We start from the raw sequence: 19,761 nt of genomic DNA on the forward strand, positions 1-19,761 counted from the left end.
GCAGCAAGCTGCCGTATCGTACAAGCCGGGCATAAAACGTAGACTATTTCACAGCTGCAGTAAGACGTAACCGTACCGTGGAGTCGGTACAAGTAACTTAATCGTACAGTTGGTTCAGAAAGAATACAGCTGCAGGCTGTGCGATGATCTTTAAAACAGAGAACTTCAGTCCTAAGCCCAGCTGCGCGCCAATGTCAAGAGAATCTATTCAAATGCAGAAAGTGAGATTGTTAAGTCTCATATTCGTCTCAATAGGTATTGACACGCACGTGCGCATGCACACACACACACACACACACACACACACACACACACACACACACACACACACACACACACCCTGCGGCTGTTGGTTTGATCAAGTACTCCCTTTTTGATGATGTCCGTCACGACTGTCTGCAGTACTTAGCTTGTGTCAGCACTAATACAAGCTAAGTTCATGGATTACCAACTCACCCGAGCCACAACATTTTTTACCTCTCTGAAAATTTACGACATGCCGAACCTTATCTAGTATACTAAATGGCACTACCGATGTACACGAAGATGCCATACCGTAGGCAAAACTCGAGGAGGAGGCAAAACTTTATTCGCCAGGACATTCGGGCTCATAATACGTCTCATGGTCTCCGCACGGCCCCACTGTGCATTGCATCCATGCGTTCGTGTGCATATGAGATCTGACATCAAAACACAGGGGAAAAAAGAAATAACCAGGAAATAGAATAGTTTTAGGTTTATCAGAGACTTTGCAAGAGCATTTGTAATGATTCCTAGCACAACCACGGCTGATGATCTCTGTACACACGATTCGACAAAAATGGAGACACAACGCCTGATGATGATTATGATGATTCCCAGAAGAATGCCACTACCTACCACGGGGGATTGGCCATGGGGCGTGCCGCAGTAGAAATTCTTAAACAAAATAAAACAATATAAGAAATAATAAAAAAGCACGAAAAAAAGAAAAAATAAGCAAAAGTAAGCGAAAAAGGTAATTTAAACAAATAACAAATATTTGTGATAATTTTGGCGTCTTTCAATGCAATGCTACATAAAGTTACGAACTAATTGAATCGTAGAAATAAGGTGATAGGATAAATGAAACATATTCTTTTAGATGTCCAGACAAGTTCAACATGGAATTTTCTTTGCTTCCTTTAAATATATAATTATAGCTATGTAAAAGGCTTTGTCACAGTGCCCTAGTGCCAACGACCCCAGGGAGAGCAATGCCGATGTAGAAAGCTCAAGGCGCCTATTTGAAAAGGTGGTTTTAGAAATCTTTGCCATAGGTTCTGATATCTTCCACACTCCATGAAGAAATGTGCGATCGTTCTTGCTTCATCAAAAAAGATACATTGGGGTTATGGAATGAGTTGAGGCCTGTGTAAGTACACATTTAATGACGGTAGTATGCATCTCCATTTGGTTACTGTGACTTCCAAATATGCGATTGCTCGGCTGGCAGTGCCATTGCGACTTCATTTTCCTCCATTTGTAGCCGAGTATGCGCTCGTGCCCGACCACTGCTACATTTACTTTGCGAGAGATATGCATAGCATTAAGCAAGGTAATTCCACAAATCACTTTTTAGCGCCATTTTCAAAGAGAAAACCTTATAAGCAGATGAATCACAAGCACAAGAAATGTTTATTTATTTATATATTTATTCATTTCTCACACAAGCATAATTACATACCTGTTTGAGGCATACGGGAGTAAAAGCAGTTACAAAGCGCTTTAAACTCTGGTGAACCTGAAGCGACACTTATGTTTTCAAGCCTCCGACATCCGACGTACTCGCTACGAACGCCATTCAAGGAAGTGTGCAATGTATACGGTCTGCTGTGCAGTCGCTTTCTCACTGTCACCATGTTTTCATTTTCCTAACAAAATTAGGTGCAATTATGCGCATATAAATATTTGACTTTTCTGCGTGCAACATTCGGCGTTCGTTTTCTACAGGGCATAGCTTGCCGGTCTAACTGTTTTTCGACTTACAGCTCGGGGAGGTGGGGAGGGTTTGAGCTGCATTGCTGGCGACACACGTCGTGGAATCGCGGAGTTGTCTGTCGATGGCTGTTCCAGCAAGACGACGTTTGCTTCTACGGTCATTAGCTGTCGCGCGAACTGTTTGGTATATTTAGTGTATACGAAACTGTTTTTCTTTTGCTTTCATATTGTTCTCATTGGTGCAGATTCTATAGGCTACAACTGCTGGAAGAGAAGCCTAATATGGGCAAACAGACCAGCAGCACGGTTCACGCGATTCGCGAATAAATCGATCGTTGCTGCGCTCCTATGCCATGTGCTGACGAGAAATCGTGTGTGTGTGGTGAGGGGGGGGGGGGAGGGGGCCTCTTAATGCGATGCGCACCGCTGTTACAATAAAATAGGCACGCCAGTGCTCACTCTAATCTGATCTAGCGTGAGGTGTTCACCCCTTTGCTCTTTCTCACTCGCTTTACACTATATATGCAGTGGAGCAGCAGCAGCCGGCGTATATCGATCGCTTTTTGCCAAGCCGTAATAGCCGGGGAACGACAAAAATCGCTCAGTGTTGTCACTGGCTCGTGAACAACTGAACGACGACGTCTGTGGCAGTTCCGTTCATCTTCTCGCGTATCCTAAATCGTCGCCCACCTTCACACCGTCGCCACTGATATTTTTTTCCCACGGGATTTTTCGACATTCGCGAAGGCGGAGAATTTTATTGTTGGTTTCATCGAGCTGCCGCTAAACGACAATCTGATTCTTTTCTTATATACGTTCTACCGGGACCCACATAGCTCGACAGCAAGCCTGGATCGGTAACGTATCGCGAGGAAAGAGAGACGGGGAGCACAACCTACGGGTGTGGTGAATTTGCAGTCTTCGGTGAACCCACTCGCCTCGCGGCGTGTGCACCAGGACGCACGGTATGCATCAGCTTGCACCTTCGAGCGAGACTCTGAATTCTGCGCGCAGTTGAGCATTGGTACGCATCGCGGGTATCGGAGCGGCAACAGCAAAATGTTTCCATCGCGCGGCATCAGCATCGCCGCCAGTGCATGGAGCTATACGAGTGTTCTCGGCAATATATACACACTACCGCTGTGTGCGCCCTACGGAGTTATTGCGTTAGCTTGCTTTTTTACGTGATCTCGACCAAGTCCGTGTGCCATAGTTACATTTTCTTTTTGCACTTCAGTTTTTCTTCTCTGTACAAGTTTTCAATATTCGGAGACTGGAAACGTCGCCTCGTACATTTCGTGCCTTCGCTGGATCTACGCTGTATTGTATGGCACGGTGTTGCCGGTGGAGCTTTATATGTATGGTGAATGATTGACTCCAGTTTGTTTCCATTTGAGTGAAAATATGACTGCACGCAGCCGGTTGCGCAACGTAGGAGGCAGTAAATTGGAGGCCAGTGAAGAAACTTCACTATAGATTAGAACCACGATGAAGCGAGAAACGTTAGGCGTTAAGAGACAACCACTGAGGTAGAGGATAGAGGGTGATGAACAGTAGAGAGCAAACTGGGATAGTCAATATTTCGTAGTCATAAAGAGAAAGAAATTGAGCTGGAAAGGTTGCCTTACATGGCGTGGTTTACAGGTTGCTTTACAGCCTACAGGAAAGGTTGCTTTACATTACCACTGGTCTGTATCATTCTCACAATGAGTGCGAAAGAAAAGTAAGGGATACAGAGGACGGCAGCGAAGTATAAATCTGTCAGTGAGGCTTAAGTTTTTGTTATGTTCTATGACTCGAAACTTTCGCGACCGTTTTGCGATAGCTTTCTTTATAGCTAATATTAGTACTTCGATGCTTCGTTTTTCACTGCCGCACCATTGATTTAGCAAGAGTACTGTCATCTAGATTAAGAATCTTACGTTATGTTGGTGATTTGCGTTGTTTTACATCTGAGACTGACATTCTCCTACTTCAGATGGCATTGAGAAGGATGGCAGAGAGATTAACGACTATATTGCACCGAAGGACAGCTTTATGCCCCTCACGTGGCGCCAGTAAAATTTTTCGTTTCTTTTCTGGCAGGGTAACATGACGGTTGTCACACAGCATCCCTTTCTTTGAATAAAACCCTATAGGTGGCTATTCTGAGCACTCAACCTAACAAGAAAACTGAATAACAGGGCCTACGTGATAGTGATACATCATGGGGCGGTGCAGATGACGGAGGCGCAATAAACATGTCGTGAAAGAGGGAGAGCAGAAGCGAAGAAAAAAACAGCGCCAAGACAATTCTTTCCTACTTTCCCCGTGTCAGGAAGTATTTACTGCGCCTCAGTCATCTGCACCAAGTAAGCACCGACTGGGCCAAAAACAAGTCACTTTGGAATCATGGGACAGATCAGCATTACGCATGCTATAGGGTTGCAAGCGCCCAAGACGAGAAATGATACCATACTTTGCGACCACCTTCCACAGCCTTTCCTGCAAGTCGAACACACGACTTCAAAGACGTATGGGATTTCCGTGGGCTGTCTTGTAATATCCTTGCTGTCTTGCGATATCTGAGATTGGCCAACGACCGTTTCGAAGTATGAAAACTAGCGAGACTTTGTGTAGAAGTTGTGCACTTTGTATTATTCACTCAGGAGAGGTGGCCGCTGTTATCTTGCGCCAACGTTCCATGCAGTGAAAAGAAACTCCAAGAAAGATATTCTCGTTATTCAGTTGAAAACACTTTTTTTCGCCTAAAATGAAATCAACAATAGAAACTTTTATATAAACTAACCACAGATTGTATATTTTGTTTGCCATATTTTTACTTGGACCACTACATTGCCTAAATGAAGGCTTCATCTTAGTAAACACGTTATTTCTGCCTCCTTTGGGGCAATTTCGTCACAACTCTCCACATTATTTGCTACCACAATATTTGTATTTCTTAGTATACATGATCTTCTAATGCCCATTATATATCTCTAGCAAAGCTCAGTTAAAAAAACGTGAAAAATGCGGTATTTCGCGATACTCTTTCATGAGAAGAAATGCTGTGAAAAACTGGAACCGCGAGCATATATCTCAATCAACTATGTCCTCGGTAACTGCACTAACTCTCGTGAATTTACTTCGCTACGCGCTTAGCATTGCACTAAAAGCCACCTGTGCAGACGTCATTGCCCAATGAGCGCTTCTTAACGAATACTTGGCCGTACGCAGTGTGCGGCCGCACCATGCAGGAGCCGAGCGGCCTGATCGCGTCCCCGGAGCTGGTGAACAGCGTGACACCGCCGTCCGGAGGCGATCACTGCGAGTGGCGCATCACGGCGACGCACGGCGAGCGCATTGTGCTCAATGTCACCCAGCTGGACATCTACGAATCGGACAACTGCGAGACCGACTTCGTCGAGGTGCGAGACGGATACTGGCACAAGTCACCACTGCTCGGTGAGTGAGCAACATCCCTTTCAAATGGGCGTATTATTAAGGTATTTATATTACCGCGAATAATTCCTAGTTTACCATGTACCGTCGTGGTCGTCGTCGTCATAGTAGTAGTAGTAGTAGTAGTAGTAGTAGTAGTAGTAGTAGTAGTAGTAGTAGTAGTAGTAGTAGTTGTAGTTGTAGTTGTTGTTGTTGTAAGTTGTTAAGTTTTACGTTCCGAAACCACCATTTAATCCAAGATGCCATAGTAAAGGGCTCAAGAAATTGTTGACCATCTGGGGTTCTTTGAACGTGCAGTGACATCGCACACAACAGACCTGTAGCATTTCGCCTCCACCGAAATGCGACTGCCGCGGCCGCGATCAGACCTGCCATCTTAGGGTCAGTAGCCAAGCACAGCAACCACTTCACCACCACGGCCGACAAGTAGTGGTATCAGTAGTAGTAGTAGTAGTAGCAGCAGTAGTAATAGTAGTAGTAGTAATAGAAGAAGATGAAGTAGTAATAACGCAGGTCACGGGACCATTCGAGGAAGCTAACAAATGAAAGAAACAAAATTATTTTCGTGAATTGTACTCTAAATGGTGACACCAATGATGACTTTCAATAAAAAGCACCGTGAAAGTTATTCGCAAAGTTGTCTTCGCGTTAAAGATGATACTCGAAATGATGATACTGATGATGACTTTTGGTAAAAAGCACTCTGAAAACTGTTTGTAAAATTCTCTTCATATCGATGATGATCTTTGAAATGATGATACTGATGATGACTTTCAGTAAAGAGCACCGTGAAAGCTATTCGCAAATTGTCTTCGTGTTGATGATGATACTCGAAATGGCAACACTGATGATGACTTTCGGTAAGAAGCACCGTAAAAACTATTAGAAAAATTATCTTCATGTTGGTGATGATACTTAGAATGTTGATACTGATGATGACATTTAGTAAAAAGCGCCGTGAAAGCTATTCGCACTTTCATAACTTTAAGTTTTACAGTAATTGTGACAAATGAAAGGAAGACAAAGGACTGGCATTTTCAAAATTAATAATTTGAACTAAAAATATTGTAATACACCGAGACAATACGCCTGGGTACGTATGAGGGTCATGTATATAATGGGAGGCGCTGTCAGCGCTTAGAGTTGATGGCATCCCACAGCTACCAACAGTTATAAGGCGTGGATGTTCGGCAATTCTCTTTAGCGTAGCTTGCTCCCCGCCGTCGTCCACATAGCTGATGTTCAACAGTGAGGAAATGCGTTCATAGAGACAGAAACGTAGATTTATTTACATGAAGAATGAGGCAGACTGTAAGCAGAAATCTACTTGTGAATCCAACACGTGCTCCATCTATCGTCAACGGCAGCGAGCATATAATTTTCAACGCTTGGCGGCACTTAACTCAGTCCAATCGTTTCGCGGTTCGAACTGTCGCGGTGGATGGACGTGTTTTTTCAACGCTCCCGATCGACTGCGCAGATAAGTGGTTTTGCATGTTTTGAGCTTGTCTTTACAATCAATAAGGCAGCAGTTAAAATCTTTGTAGCATTATTACATTGTACGGCGTTTTTGGCGGTCAGTCACCAGGTATTTATAGTTTGTGCGCGTGTGTGTATTAGGTTTTTTGTTGGTTTTTTCCTTGCCATCCCGTGGGGGAGGTGCACGTACATTGAACGCGCAAATTTTTGTAGTATAGCTTAGACTTTCCCTTTGTAGTAGGGCAGGGTTAGAGTTTTGTAATTATCGAGTAAGACAAGTCCTAGGGACAATTGGTGTCCGAAAGAAATGGTTAAAAAGATTTTAAAGTGTTCAGGATGCGGGGTGGGTTTGAAAATAGACCCAAGTGTAGAAGCGGATGGAGAAGAGGCTGACGCGAATAGTAGGCAATGTGAGGTCAAGGAAGAAATGGAGAAAATGATGCTTGCTCAGAGTGAACTGCTGATGAGAATCACCGAGCTGGAAACTGCGTTGGAGACAGAGCAAGAGAAAACGAGGGCAATGTGAGAAAGGCTGAAGTCCGCCGAGGAAGCACTAGCAAAGGTGAACAAAGTAGTGGCCTACGGAAAGAACAGTAGGGAACCGGCAACCAGAACGGCGGAAAAGAAAGAGCAAGCAAGTTTGGAAAAAAACAGGTTCAGCCGGTTCAATTGTCGCAAGGCCCTGCTTCAGCGAAGTAGTGGTGGGGCTGGGAGGGGACAAAGCAGCCAGCGTCACAAGTGCAAGTAACTCCCAGGTGCAGAACACTCCAGCTGAAAAGTCACAGCATGTGAGAATCGCCGGGGACTCGAATTTATATTGATACACAGAAGCAATCAAAAAGAGGGTAAGAGGTGACAAGAGGGTTGTAGTAGAGGCGTTCCCAGGACGCAAGCTGGAAGCAGTCATGATGCAAGCGAGCGCAAAACTCAAAACTACAGCTGAAAGACGAAACCTCGTGATAATTTCAGGTGCTTTAAACGATATCCTAAATGGAGATACAGCAGGACTAGCAACCACACTGGTGAAACGGGTCGCTAACATGCGCGCCACTTGTCCTCAGGTACAGGTAGTGATATGCACGATACCGGAGGTACCGGTGCGTGACAGCAACCTGCAAAGAGCAGTTGTCAATGCAAACCAAGAAATACGGCGGATGAGTCGAAAGAAAGGATTTGAGGTAGTGGAAATAAAATGAGAGGTGCATAGGTGGGGTGGTTTTCAACGAGACAGAATTCACGTCGATGGGCGGCTAAGTCATGAGGTGGGTTAGCGACTTGCACGACGCGCAGTAGCTTTTTGGAGGGGCACGCAGGCCCTTAGGGGTGCAGGATAGCTAGTAATGAGGAAAACAACCAAAGAGACTCTTTACAGGTGGTATGAACAGATACTATTACAAAGTGGCACCAGTATCTAAGATAGGTAGAATCCGGGGCAGAAATAGAAGTAGCCTCGAGGGCCGAGCCAATTCAGACATAGGCTATATTAACATTCAGGGTGGCACGAACAGGCTGAAGTGGGAACAGATAGAGGAACAGCTAAGGGAGGAGAGGCCGATGGTATATGGTTTTGTAGAAACACATCTTAGGGACATAGAACAACCTCCTAACAACTCGGACTATTCGTGAGAATATTGTAATAGAACAGAAGGCAGCAGAAAGGGGGGTGGTATTGGAGCATTCATTCATAAAAGTACAGATTGGCAAAGGCTCAAGTAGGAGTGCAAGGAACATTTATGGCTAAAAGGGAAAGTGGCAGGGCACATGACGCTACTTGGTTTCGTGTACTTGAGGACGGGAGCAAAGGCCAGAGAGGAAAACCAGGCATTGGTAGAGTGTATATCAAAGAATATTGAGGAGTTAGGAGGAGAGTGCGAGATAATCATACTAGGAGATATGAATGCGCACATAGAAGATATAGATGGGTATACCGACCCGACAGGACACATGATCATGGATATGTGTCAAAGGCATGATTTGATCATTTGCAACAGTACCGAGAAGTGTGAAGGTCAAATAACATGGAAGGTCGGAAGGCTGCAGTCGACGATAGATTGCGCACTGATGTCACATAGGATGTATGATGAGCTCAGGGAAATGCACATAGATGAAGGTGGCTCCAGAAGTCTAAGTAGTGATCACAAACGCATCAAGCTGTTTTGGAAGAGCCGTGAAAGTGGGAAGGAGACAAGATGAGCAACTACAGGAAAATTTTTATTCAGAAAGGCAAGTAGAAACAGATACTAAACAAATCGAGAAAGTAATCACTGAGGATAATAAAACAGTGTGGACATACACGAATCTAATTACATTGTTTGAGCTAGAGATTGATAAGGCAAGTAACAAGTCACCCCGGAAAAGGAGACACAAACCCAAAAGTTGGTGCGATGAGGAAGTTAGGAGAGCCATAGCAAAACGTCAGGAAGGCTCTAGGGAACACAGACATGCTAAGCAGCGGGGTGAACCGACGGATGATGTTGCGAGAAAATGGAAAATCTTTCTAAGCTGTAGAAGGGATGCATCCCTGCGGATCAATGAAAAGATTAGAAGAAAGGGAGCTGGCAGAAGTACATAAAAAATAGAAATGCAACTGCGAAATAATAGAACCATCTAAACTCCTTAAGAAGTGAGACGAGCTCAGAGCAGAGGTTTATAACTACTGCTCAAGGTGCCAGGCTAGAAGTGGACGAAGCTATTTAATATATAGGAGCAAGGGTGACAGAAAAGTTTCAGCAAAAATGTGCCTTATGCAACACAATAGACAAGGATGAATCAAGTGGCGAAATGGCTCCATTTTCACAACGAGAGTGGGAAAGGGCTGAGAAGAGGGTTCCTAGTAGTACATCAACAAGCCCAGATGGCATTCATATTATGTTGATAAAGACATTAGGGCCCGAAGTTTAAGCAGGCTTTGAGAGAGGCAGTGAGCAAAATAATAATCGATGGTGAAGTCCCCGATGGATGGAAACATAGCAGGATGAGCATGATCTACAAAGTAAAGGGAGACAAAGCTAACATAAACAACTACCGTCCTATAACAGTAACATCAATGGTCTACAGGCTGGCAATGCAGATTATTAGGCAAGACTGCAGACATGGATAGAGGATGAGGGGGTGCTGGGGAACTGCAGAATGGGTTTCGGAAACACAGGAAGTTGGAAAACAATCTGTTCTCACTGACGCAGTGCATCGAAATAGCAGAAAAGGAACACAGGTCCCTGTGGCGAGCATTTTTAGATATCAAGGGAGCGTACGATAGCGTGGTTCAAGAGGAATTGTTGGGAATACTGGACACACTAGACGTGAAAAATGGAGTCACTAATCTTTTAAAAGAAATCTATAAAGGTAACAAGGTAGTTATAAAGTGGGAAAAACAGGTATCCAAGCCTGCAGAGGTAAAACGGGGGCTTTGGCAGGGGTGTCCTATGTCACCCTTATTATTCATGACGTACCTACAAGGTTCAGAGGCCAAATTAGAGAGAAGTAGACTTGTCTTTAACCTTTCTTTCGTCAAACAAGAAAAACTCATTGAACAAGCACTACCAGCAATGATGTACGCAGATGATATAGTGCTAATGGCCGACAACAAGGAAGATTTGCAGAGATTGGTGGACATCTGCGGTAATGAGGTAGATAGGTTAGATTTCAGATTCAGTAAAGAAAAACCAGAAGTCATGATTTTTAATGACAATGAAGGTAGTGAGCTTAGAATACAGGAGGTCACGCCAGAGATAGCAGAGAAATACAATTATCTGGGCGTATGGACAAGCAATGGGGCCGAGTACCTAAGTGAACACGAAATATAGGTGACGACTAAAGTAATAGGAATGCAGCGGGGATGAGAACAGGGCACTGTGGACTTATAATAGGTATGATGTTCTGAGAGCAATATGAAAAGGGGTCATGGTTCCTGGCCTGACGTTCGGCAATGCGGTCTTGTGCAAGAGATCAGAAGTTCAAGTAAGATTAGAAATTAAGCAGCGTGGAATAGGTAGGCTTGTCTTAGGAGCTCATGGGAATACATCAAATCAGGGAGTACAAGGTGATATGGGATGGACATCATTTGAGGGCAGAGAAGCTAGCAGCAAGATAAAATTTCAGAAGCGATTGAGAGAAATGGGGGAGGAGCGTTTTACTAGGAAGGTATTCAGCTACTTGTATATGAAGAATGTAGATATAAAATTGAGGAAGCGAACCAAGAAAATCACTGGTAAATACTTATAAAACAGGAGGGGGCCAAACCAAAAAGAATTATCAGTTATGAAGAAGGTGAAGAAAGCTGAGACCGATATGTGGAGAATTGGCATGATTAAGAAGTCCGCACTACAGATCTACCGAACTTTTAGGCAGGAAATCGCCAAGGAAAGGATCTATGATAATACTCGGGGGTAGTTCTCTACTGTTTGAGGTCAGGACGGGAGTATTACGAACCAAGACATATCGGGCCAAATACGAAGTGTAGACACGGTATGCAGAGCGTGTGGAGAGAAAGAGGAAAGTGCCGAACACTTGATAATGTTCTGTAAAGCGCTTCACCCTATGTCCCACCTGTCCCGTTTATTAGGGAGGCGATCGCCGGGCTAATTCCAAGAGCCGAAGTATCGGCCCCCCGAACCGCACCACGAAAGCGTGGACAATTTAGAAGTGGTCCTTTTTGGTGCGCCAGCGGACGCCGGCTGTGGCCCAAAGAACAAGTCAGAGCCGAGAGTTGATAAACAAACAAATTATATTCTCAATAATGGCAGATCGAAAATAATACACAAAAATGCACACTCCACAATAGTTACATACAATACGTCACCAATCAAACAACGTACTACACGGTACAATCAGCCACACTCAAAACAACGGACACAGACAACAATACGCACCACAATGCAGTCGCATGCATTGAACAACCAAGACACTTAAGGACTAAAGAGATAGAAAACCTATTCAGTCCAAAGTCCTTGGAACAAAAGTCTGAATGATACTCTTCCGAGAATCACTCACTCAAAGTCCAGCGTTGTTGTCGTTCCGTAGCTCTCGAAGTTTCTCTTCCAGGAAACCTCGCGTCCTCAAATGGCCACTCTCCAAGCTTCAAACTTCTTCGCCGGAAATCCGTCGGCTTCACACACGCAGCTGTTGCCCGCGTCTTCGCTCGATAGCGGTAAACCCACGCTCTTGCCTGTAGCTCGAGCCGTCCCTACAGACCAAAACTTCGCCGACTACACGGCGGAATCTCTACGCACTGTGGCGCTCACTTCCGTCTCCTCCTGTTCTGTCACTACGGGCAGAACCTTCGCCGACTCCACGGCGGAATTCCTACGCGCTCTGGCGTTAACTTCCGTCACCTCCTGTTCTGTCGTCTCGGCCGCTCGATTAAATACCTTCCGCGCCACCTTCCAGAAATTTCTGGTCATTTCGTCGGCGCGATACGCGGCGAAAGCTGGGAAGAGGGCGAGACAGTTGGAATGCCCTCTCCGGCCGGTGAGACAACTCGGTATGGCCCCGCCCCCTTCGTTCTGGAAAAATCGCGGGCTTGCTGGGCCGCCGAAGTGGGGTGAGGAGGATCGTCTGCGAAGCCGTGCTTCTGCGGGGAGAGCGCGCGCCCGGGAGCCCTGGATGTTTGCTTTCTTTTTTTTTTCTTTTTACCTCGCGGCGTTTCTGCCGCCCGTTGTCGCAAGGATTTGGCGGCGCGCTCTTTTTTAGCGCTCGTTCTGTGACACCCTATAGTTCAGAATAATGGCGCAGAGTTTTTCAAAGCACTGGGGTTTAGGGACAGGGAGGGCAAAATAGACATTAAGCGGGTAGAATTTACTAGACGGAGGTTATATGAGTGGTGACCTAAATCAAGGCACGAGTGAAAATTAAACCCTTCACTGCAAAGTAAAAATCCTCAACCTCACTATTTAAAGAAAAAAATAAATCTAGTTTTTGGTTCATTACGTATTACGGCCTAATGGTGCTAGTCACCACCCGATCTAAAGGGTACAGCCATATCCATCCATCCAGCGTAAAGCCCCTATGAATGGATTGATGTGGCTGTACCCTTTAGATCTGGCGGCGGCCAACGCCACCTAGCCGCAATACTTAGTGAACAAACCATTACATTTATCTTTTTTTCCTTTAAATATAGAAGCTGAGGATTCGTACTTCGCAGTGAAGAGTTTACTTTTCACTCGTGCCTTGACTTTCACCACCAATCAGATAACCTCCTTCTAGTTAAGTCTACCCGCTTGAAGTCTATTTCGCCCTCGCTGTCCCTAAACCCCAGTGCTTTGAAAAACTCTACGCCATCATCCTGAACTATAGGGTGAAGCCCTTTACAGAACATTATCAAGTGTTCGGCAGTTTCTTCTTCCTCTCCACACGCACTGCATACTGTGTCTACCCCTTCGTGTTTGGTCCGATATGTCTTGGTTCGCAGAACTCCCGTCTTGGCCTCAAACAGTGGAGAACTACCCCGAGTATCGTCATAGATCCTTTCCTTGGCAATTTCCTGCTTAAAAGTTCGATAGATCTCTAGTGCGAACTTCTTAATCATGCCCATTCTCCACATGTCAGTCTCCGTTTCCTTCGCTTTCTTCTTAACCGAACGTTCTTTTTGGTTTGGCCACCTGCTGTTTTCTAAGTATTTACCAGTCAACTTCCTGGTTCGCTTCCTCCATTTTGTATCGACATTCTTCATGTACAAGTAGCTGAAAACCTTCCTAGCCCAACGCTCCTCCCCATTTCTCTCAATCGCTTCTCAAAGTTTATCTTGCTGCTAGCTTCCCTGCCCTCAAATGATGTCCATCCCATATCACCTTGTACTCCCTGATTTGGTGTATTCCCGTGAGCTCCTAAAGCGAGAGTACCTATTCCACGTTGCTTACTTTCTAATCTTGCTTGAACTTCTGATCTCATGCACAAGACGGCATTGCCGAACGTCAGCCCAGGAACCATGACCCCTTTCCATATTCCTCTCACAACATCATACCTATTGTAATTCCACAGTGCCCTATTTTTCATGACTGCTGCATTCCTGTTACCTTTAGTCATCACGTATATTTCGTGTTCCCTCAGATACTCGGTCCTGTTGCTTATCCATACGCCCAGATATTTCTATTTATCTGTTATCTCTAGCGTGACCTCCTGTATTCTAAGCTCACCACGTTCGTTGTCATTGAAAATCATGACTGCTGATTTTTCCTTACTGATTCTAAAATCTAACCTATCTCCCTCATTACCGCAGATGTCCATCAATCTCTGCAAATCTTCCTTGTTGTTGGCCATTAGCACTATATCATCTGCGTACATTAATGCTGGTAGTGCCTGATCAATGAGTTTTCCTTGATTGACTAAAGAGAGGTTGAAGCCCAGTCCACTTCCCTCTAATTTGGTCTCTAATCCTTGTAGGTACATCATGAATAATAAGGGTGACAGGGGACACCCCAGCCTAAGCCCCCGTTTTACCTCTGCAGGCTTGGATACCTGTTTTTCCCACTTTATAACTACTTTACTACCTTTATAGATATCCTTTAAAAGATTAGTGACTACATGTTCCACGCCTAGTGTGGCCAGTATTCCCCACAATTCCTCTTGAACCACACTATCGTACGCTCCCTTGATATCCAAAAATGCTAGCCACAGGGGCCTATACTTCCTAAATGTAGCGCCATAATCTCCTCCCTCGCCGCCTCCTCTCCGGCACGCTTTTTTTTTCTTTCGCTTCCGACAGTGGCGCCCTCTGTAACGCCCCACAAGCTTGCACTTTGCTTTCGAGCTGGTGAAAGTAGAAGCAGTGCAGATCAAAAGAATGCTGTACTTTTGTGAAGGTATAGGAGCTTTATCCAAGCGAGCAGAGGTCACGCGTCGAAGCGTTGAAGTCAATGAGGCTGGCGGCTGCACCAGTGCACCAGTGAGTTTAATAGCGAGAGCATGTCACTGTGTATGAAGCCATTAAACGTGTCGCCACAGAGTGCCTAAAATACACGGAAGAACACCGCTGAACCTAGTGGCCGCTCATCGCAAAATGAAGAAAAAATGCCAAAAAATTATGCCAAATATGGGTTAGCCTAAGATGAAACGCCTGTAGTAAACATCGATCCGTTCTCATTGCTCTTTTTAATTGAGGAAGAATGATTAAGACGAATAAACTGTGATGACAAAGTTACATCAGCTCTATTGTGTGTTTAGGGAAGTCTTGTTTTTAAATGCGAAGCATTTCTTAGTGAACTTCGGCGACTTTGAGCGTATCTACCTATCTATCTATCTATCTATCTATCTATCTATCTATCTATCTATCTATCTATCTATCTATCTATCTATCTATCTGTCTGTCTGTCTGTCTGTATATCTATCTATCTATCTATCTATCTATCTATCTATCTATCTATCTGTCTGTCTGTCTGTCTGTCTGTATATCTATCTATCTATCTATCTATCTATCTATCTATCTATCTATCTATCTATCTATCTATCTGTCTATCTATCTACCTGTCTGTCTATCTATCTATCTATCTATCTATCTATCTATCTATCTATCTATCTATCTATCTATCTATCTATCTATCTATCTGTCTGTCTGTCTGTCTGTCTGTCTGTCTGTCTGTCTGTCTGTCTGTCTGTATATCTATCTATCTATCTATCTATCTATCTATCTATCTATCTATCTATCTATCTATCTATCTATCTATCTGTCTGTCTGTCTGTCTGTCTGTCTGTCTGTCTGTCTGTCTGTCTGTCTATCTATCTATCTATCTATCTAGCCGCTTACGTTTAGGTGCTCTCGTGGTCACCCCATATATTTGGCGTGAACAAAAATGGGCATGAGAGGGTAAGATGTTTTGACGAATACGACGCGCTTGTCAAGACATGAATTATGTCACAGTCCCGTCGCGTACGTCGTCAAACACTTCCCGCTAGACGGGGGCACATACCCAAGGGCGGGTGTGTGCTGGTGTGCGGGCATGTGCAACGGGTGATCAACACTTGGTATCTACCCAGGAACGACGGGAACACACATGGTCAATTTTAACGCACAAGTGTTGATAAATACCCGACGTCGGTAGCACCGACCCGACGAGTCCCACCTGGAATCGAACTGAAGAATTCTGGGTGCCAATGAAGAATTTTACCACAGAGCAAGGCAGGTCTCGGAACTACTTTTCAAATAGACGCTGATCTTCGTGAAATGTTAATTGTGGTTGCAGTGCTGCCTACCCAATTTTATAAACATTACACATGTACTATTTTGACACAGTCGTCACGTCGGGTGAACGTCAGATGTGGTTAGTTGCCATGCGCCGAAATTGATGTACCTAGCAGTGTCCGAGGCCAGCAATTTCGCGAGCCCCGCCGCGGTGGTCTAGTGGCTAAGGTACTCGGCTGCTGACCCGCAGGGCGCGGGTTCGAATTCCGGCTGCGGCGGCTGCATTTCCGATGGAGGCGGAAATGTTGTAGGCCCGTGTGCTCAGATTTGGGTGCACGTTAAAGAACCCCAGGTGGTCTAAATTTCCGGAGCCCTCCACTACGGCGTCTCTCATAATCATATAATGGTTTTGGGACGTTAAACCCTACATATCAATCAATCAGCATCTTCGCGAGCATCAGCGCTTCATATCAGCCTCTGGTGTTGCAAATGTCCATGTTCCAGTTGACATCGTTGTGCAAGGGCAAACAAATGGTTATATAAACATCTGCACCTCTTCATCAAATATCTGTGCGTGCAACATTTGTACATATATTTAGCGTCATTTTATTACGTTTCGCTCAATAGAAAAAATGCAACAAGGTTGTCTTTCCTCTGCATGCTTCGCATATCGTGGATTCTCAGGTACGTGGAATCTGCGGGGTTTTTTTTTGCCTTCTTTTAGCCTATAAAAATTATTATATGCGCAACTGTGTGGCACTGCTCCTCGAACCTAGCAGCTTTTCCTTCTTCCTTCCGTCGCGGTGTATGAGTGCTTACTGTGTTCGACTGCTTTAAGGTCGCGAGTTCGATCTCGGGGACGACTCTCTCATTTCCGAGGAGGCTAATCGGTACGTGCCTGTGAACTGTGTGATCTAAGTGCACGCTAACCAACACCACATGGTCGAGACTTCCGGAGTTCTCCACGACGCTGCGCCTCATATTCAAACCGTGGCTTTGGGACTTAAGAAACCAGGTAGTATTACTTCCCTACTTCATGACAAGACTAAACAACTGCATGTGAGATGAAAGAAGTTCCGGGCAAGATCGAATCTTGAAGCGATGAAAAATTCTTGGACTTGGAACTGGCAATAGTATCAAGCAATAGTGAAGTAGAATGACCTCTGGTGATACGCTGAATCAGTAGCTGTACTATTCTTATTCGAAAATGTTCTATTTGATTGGCGCTTGGTTTTCATTTTCGATTTCGCTTCGAAGTTACAAATGTTTTATTCGCATGCCCGTAATATTTATGTTATGATGCCATAGTAACAAAATTGCAAAAAAATGTCAACCCTACACCAGACAAGCAGCGACCAACTTCAACCTCAGCTCTTTTATATGAAGTTATTATCCCAAGAAGATATCATTTGCGAGAAAAAGCATAATTGAAAGAGCGCTGTGTTTCAACTTCAAATTACAAGCTATGTGGAGCCGTTTCTATTAGAAAGTTTTACAGGTCGTGTTAAATCTATTATCTTGTTTCTGCATTTGCTAATCACCATGTAGACCAAAGTAACCGACTTCATCTTCAGTTTATTTCATTAATTACTCGCAACTGTGAGGCACTGTACGGATATCACTTTATTAATTAGCGGAGTCAGTGATTCAATAGCGTCATTCACCACTATACTGCTACACTGAATGATTTTAGCTTAAAAAGAAGAAAAATCCGGCTGATCCTACGTACTAGGAGAATTGATGTAATGCGAAGTATCCAGTGATTTCTACTACGCTTTCCCTTATAGCCTCGCTAAGAAAGTTCTCTCACGCGTCACTGGTACCGTGACCCTCTAAATTAGAGGCCTGAGTGCTTACATTCAGGTGCACGTCAAACAACCACGGGTGGACGAAATTCTCGTAGTATTCCAATGCACGTTTCTCGCAATGATGCCCTGGCTTTAGCGCATAAAACCACGAATAACACCAGGAACAAAATAAATAAATCCAGGAACAAACTTGGTGTGGTGTGCATTGAAGTATTGAGTGAAACACGGAAGTGTGAGTATGCAATAATTAAAACTATGCATTTGAATTTCAGTACATCGCAACTAGCATTACTACGAACACAGGTTTCACCTTCATGTTAAAAGATTCCTAGACATCTAGATACACATTTTTGTTGTTGTTTTTTACTTTTTTTCTCAAAAAAATTGCTGGGGTGCATTTCCGAATGTTTACGTTGAAACGAAAGTGCATGAAGCGGTGAAATACCATCTGCGCCAAAATATTCGGGGTGCGAAATATCGCGTTACTGACTGGCACCAATCGTGAGCTTTGACCCTCCTTTATTTTTGTATTGTACGTGTTCGCTTGCACGTTCCATTCGCCGAAGTGTGTGTGTGTGTGTGTGTGTGTGTGTGTGTGTGTGTGTGTGTGTGTGTGTTTTGTGCGTTGCTTATTTTGCATCCGTGCGTGTGTATCCTTGATAAAGAACGTCCGCTAAGATTGGCTTCACAACAGGTATAAAGTTAGTAGGGAGAAGCCAACTTCATCGCAATGCTTCCTTTCTTTTTCAGCATTGATTAGACGTATTTTAGGAGATTTGGTTTGCAACCTTGAAGAAAACAGTCTTGAAAAAACATCTTGGAGTACACTTTTGCGTGCCGATTAAGCGTAGAAGGCGATACCGTGACCGGCCCCATGTACATTCATCGTCTTTTCAATCGCTAGCCTCGTTTCGGTTCACGATGTATACCATAATTTTTCTTTTAGTGAATCGTCAAAGGGCCAGGTACACGTCCGTAAGACAATATGCAAACCAACGTAGCTGCTCTCGTTGTGGATGTTTTCTGCAGCTGATGATCATTAAATCTTTCTGAGCGCTTTGCAATGCGTGGACCTTCAGAGCACCCGCTCATTTACATTCATACGTTTTGATGCCTGGCGTAAATCTACGCTTCTTCCACGCAATCTTACATGCGTTAAGGAGTCTTCTTACTCTACACGACATTCATTTAGCGCTTTTATTTTTCTGAAGTGTTCTGATGCCATACCGCAGCTTTGCGGTAGAATGCCTGTTTGCCGAGCAGACAGCCTGGGTTCGGTCCTCACCGAAGTTGAACACCTTTGTTATATTTTATTTGCGTCTTGTTCAGTTTTTTTAGTCATAAATAAGCTAAATATTTTTCACTAACAGCCAGCAACGCTGACACCGGCCCCGAAATTCCTGCGATGCGAGATCTTTAACGCTGTCGCGTTAACAATGTAGTTGATGCGGTGGCAATGAAGCCGGGGTTTTAGTGCCAGGATTGATGTTTGAAACGCTTCTACATGCACGATTTGGGCTAATAATAATAATAATAATAATAATAATAATAATAATAATAATAATAATAATAATAATATGATGTTGATGATGATGATGAGGTTGATGATGATGATGATGATGATGATGATGATGAGAAAAAGAAGCAGGTGAAGAAGTCATAGAGTTTCTTTAGCGGTGGTAGGGCCAGTTGTGGTCAAAAACCGTACGGTAAAAACGAATACGTTAATGTGAAGAAAGATTGTTGACATATTGTACAGTAGATGTAATGTTGTGTAAAGTATTGTGACGGTGCCCACTGAGAGTGGCACGCTGATGGCGACATGGACGAGCAGAATTCACGCTTGTCTATAGCCAGACCAAATGAGTCCCTGGCAAAACACGACCAGTCGAAACACGCATGGTCGTAATACTCACAGGCGAGATAATGCTTTGTTGTACGTTGTCATCGATATTTAAACTA

General features: G+C 44.2%; 1 protein-coding gene across 1 annotated transcript in view; it reads left to right on the top strand.

Moving 5' to 3' along the window:
- tok (tolloid-like protein 1 tolkin) overlaps positions 1 to 19,761 on the top strand; it is a 746,482-nt gene that overhangs the window by 526,808 nt on the left and 199,913 nt on the right. Inside the window, exon 7 of the mRNA XM_075880185.1 lies at positions 5,176 to 5,403. Within this exon, the coding sequence (XP_075736300.1) occupies positions 5,176 to 5,403 (228 nt within the window). The remainder of the gene's footprint in view (positions 1 to 5,175; positions 5,404 to 19,761) is intronic.

This window comes from Rhipicephalus microplus, chromosome X (assembly GCF_043290135.1).
Source record: "Rhipicephalus microplus isolate Deutch F79 chromosome X, USDA_Rmic, whole genome shotgun sequence".
NCBI classification, from domain to species: domain Eukaryota; kingdom Metazoa; phylum Arthropoda; class Arachnida; order Ixodida; family Ixodidae; genus Rhipicephalus; species Rhipicephalus microplus.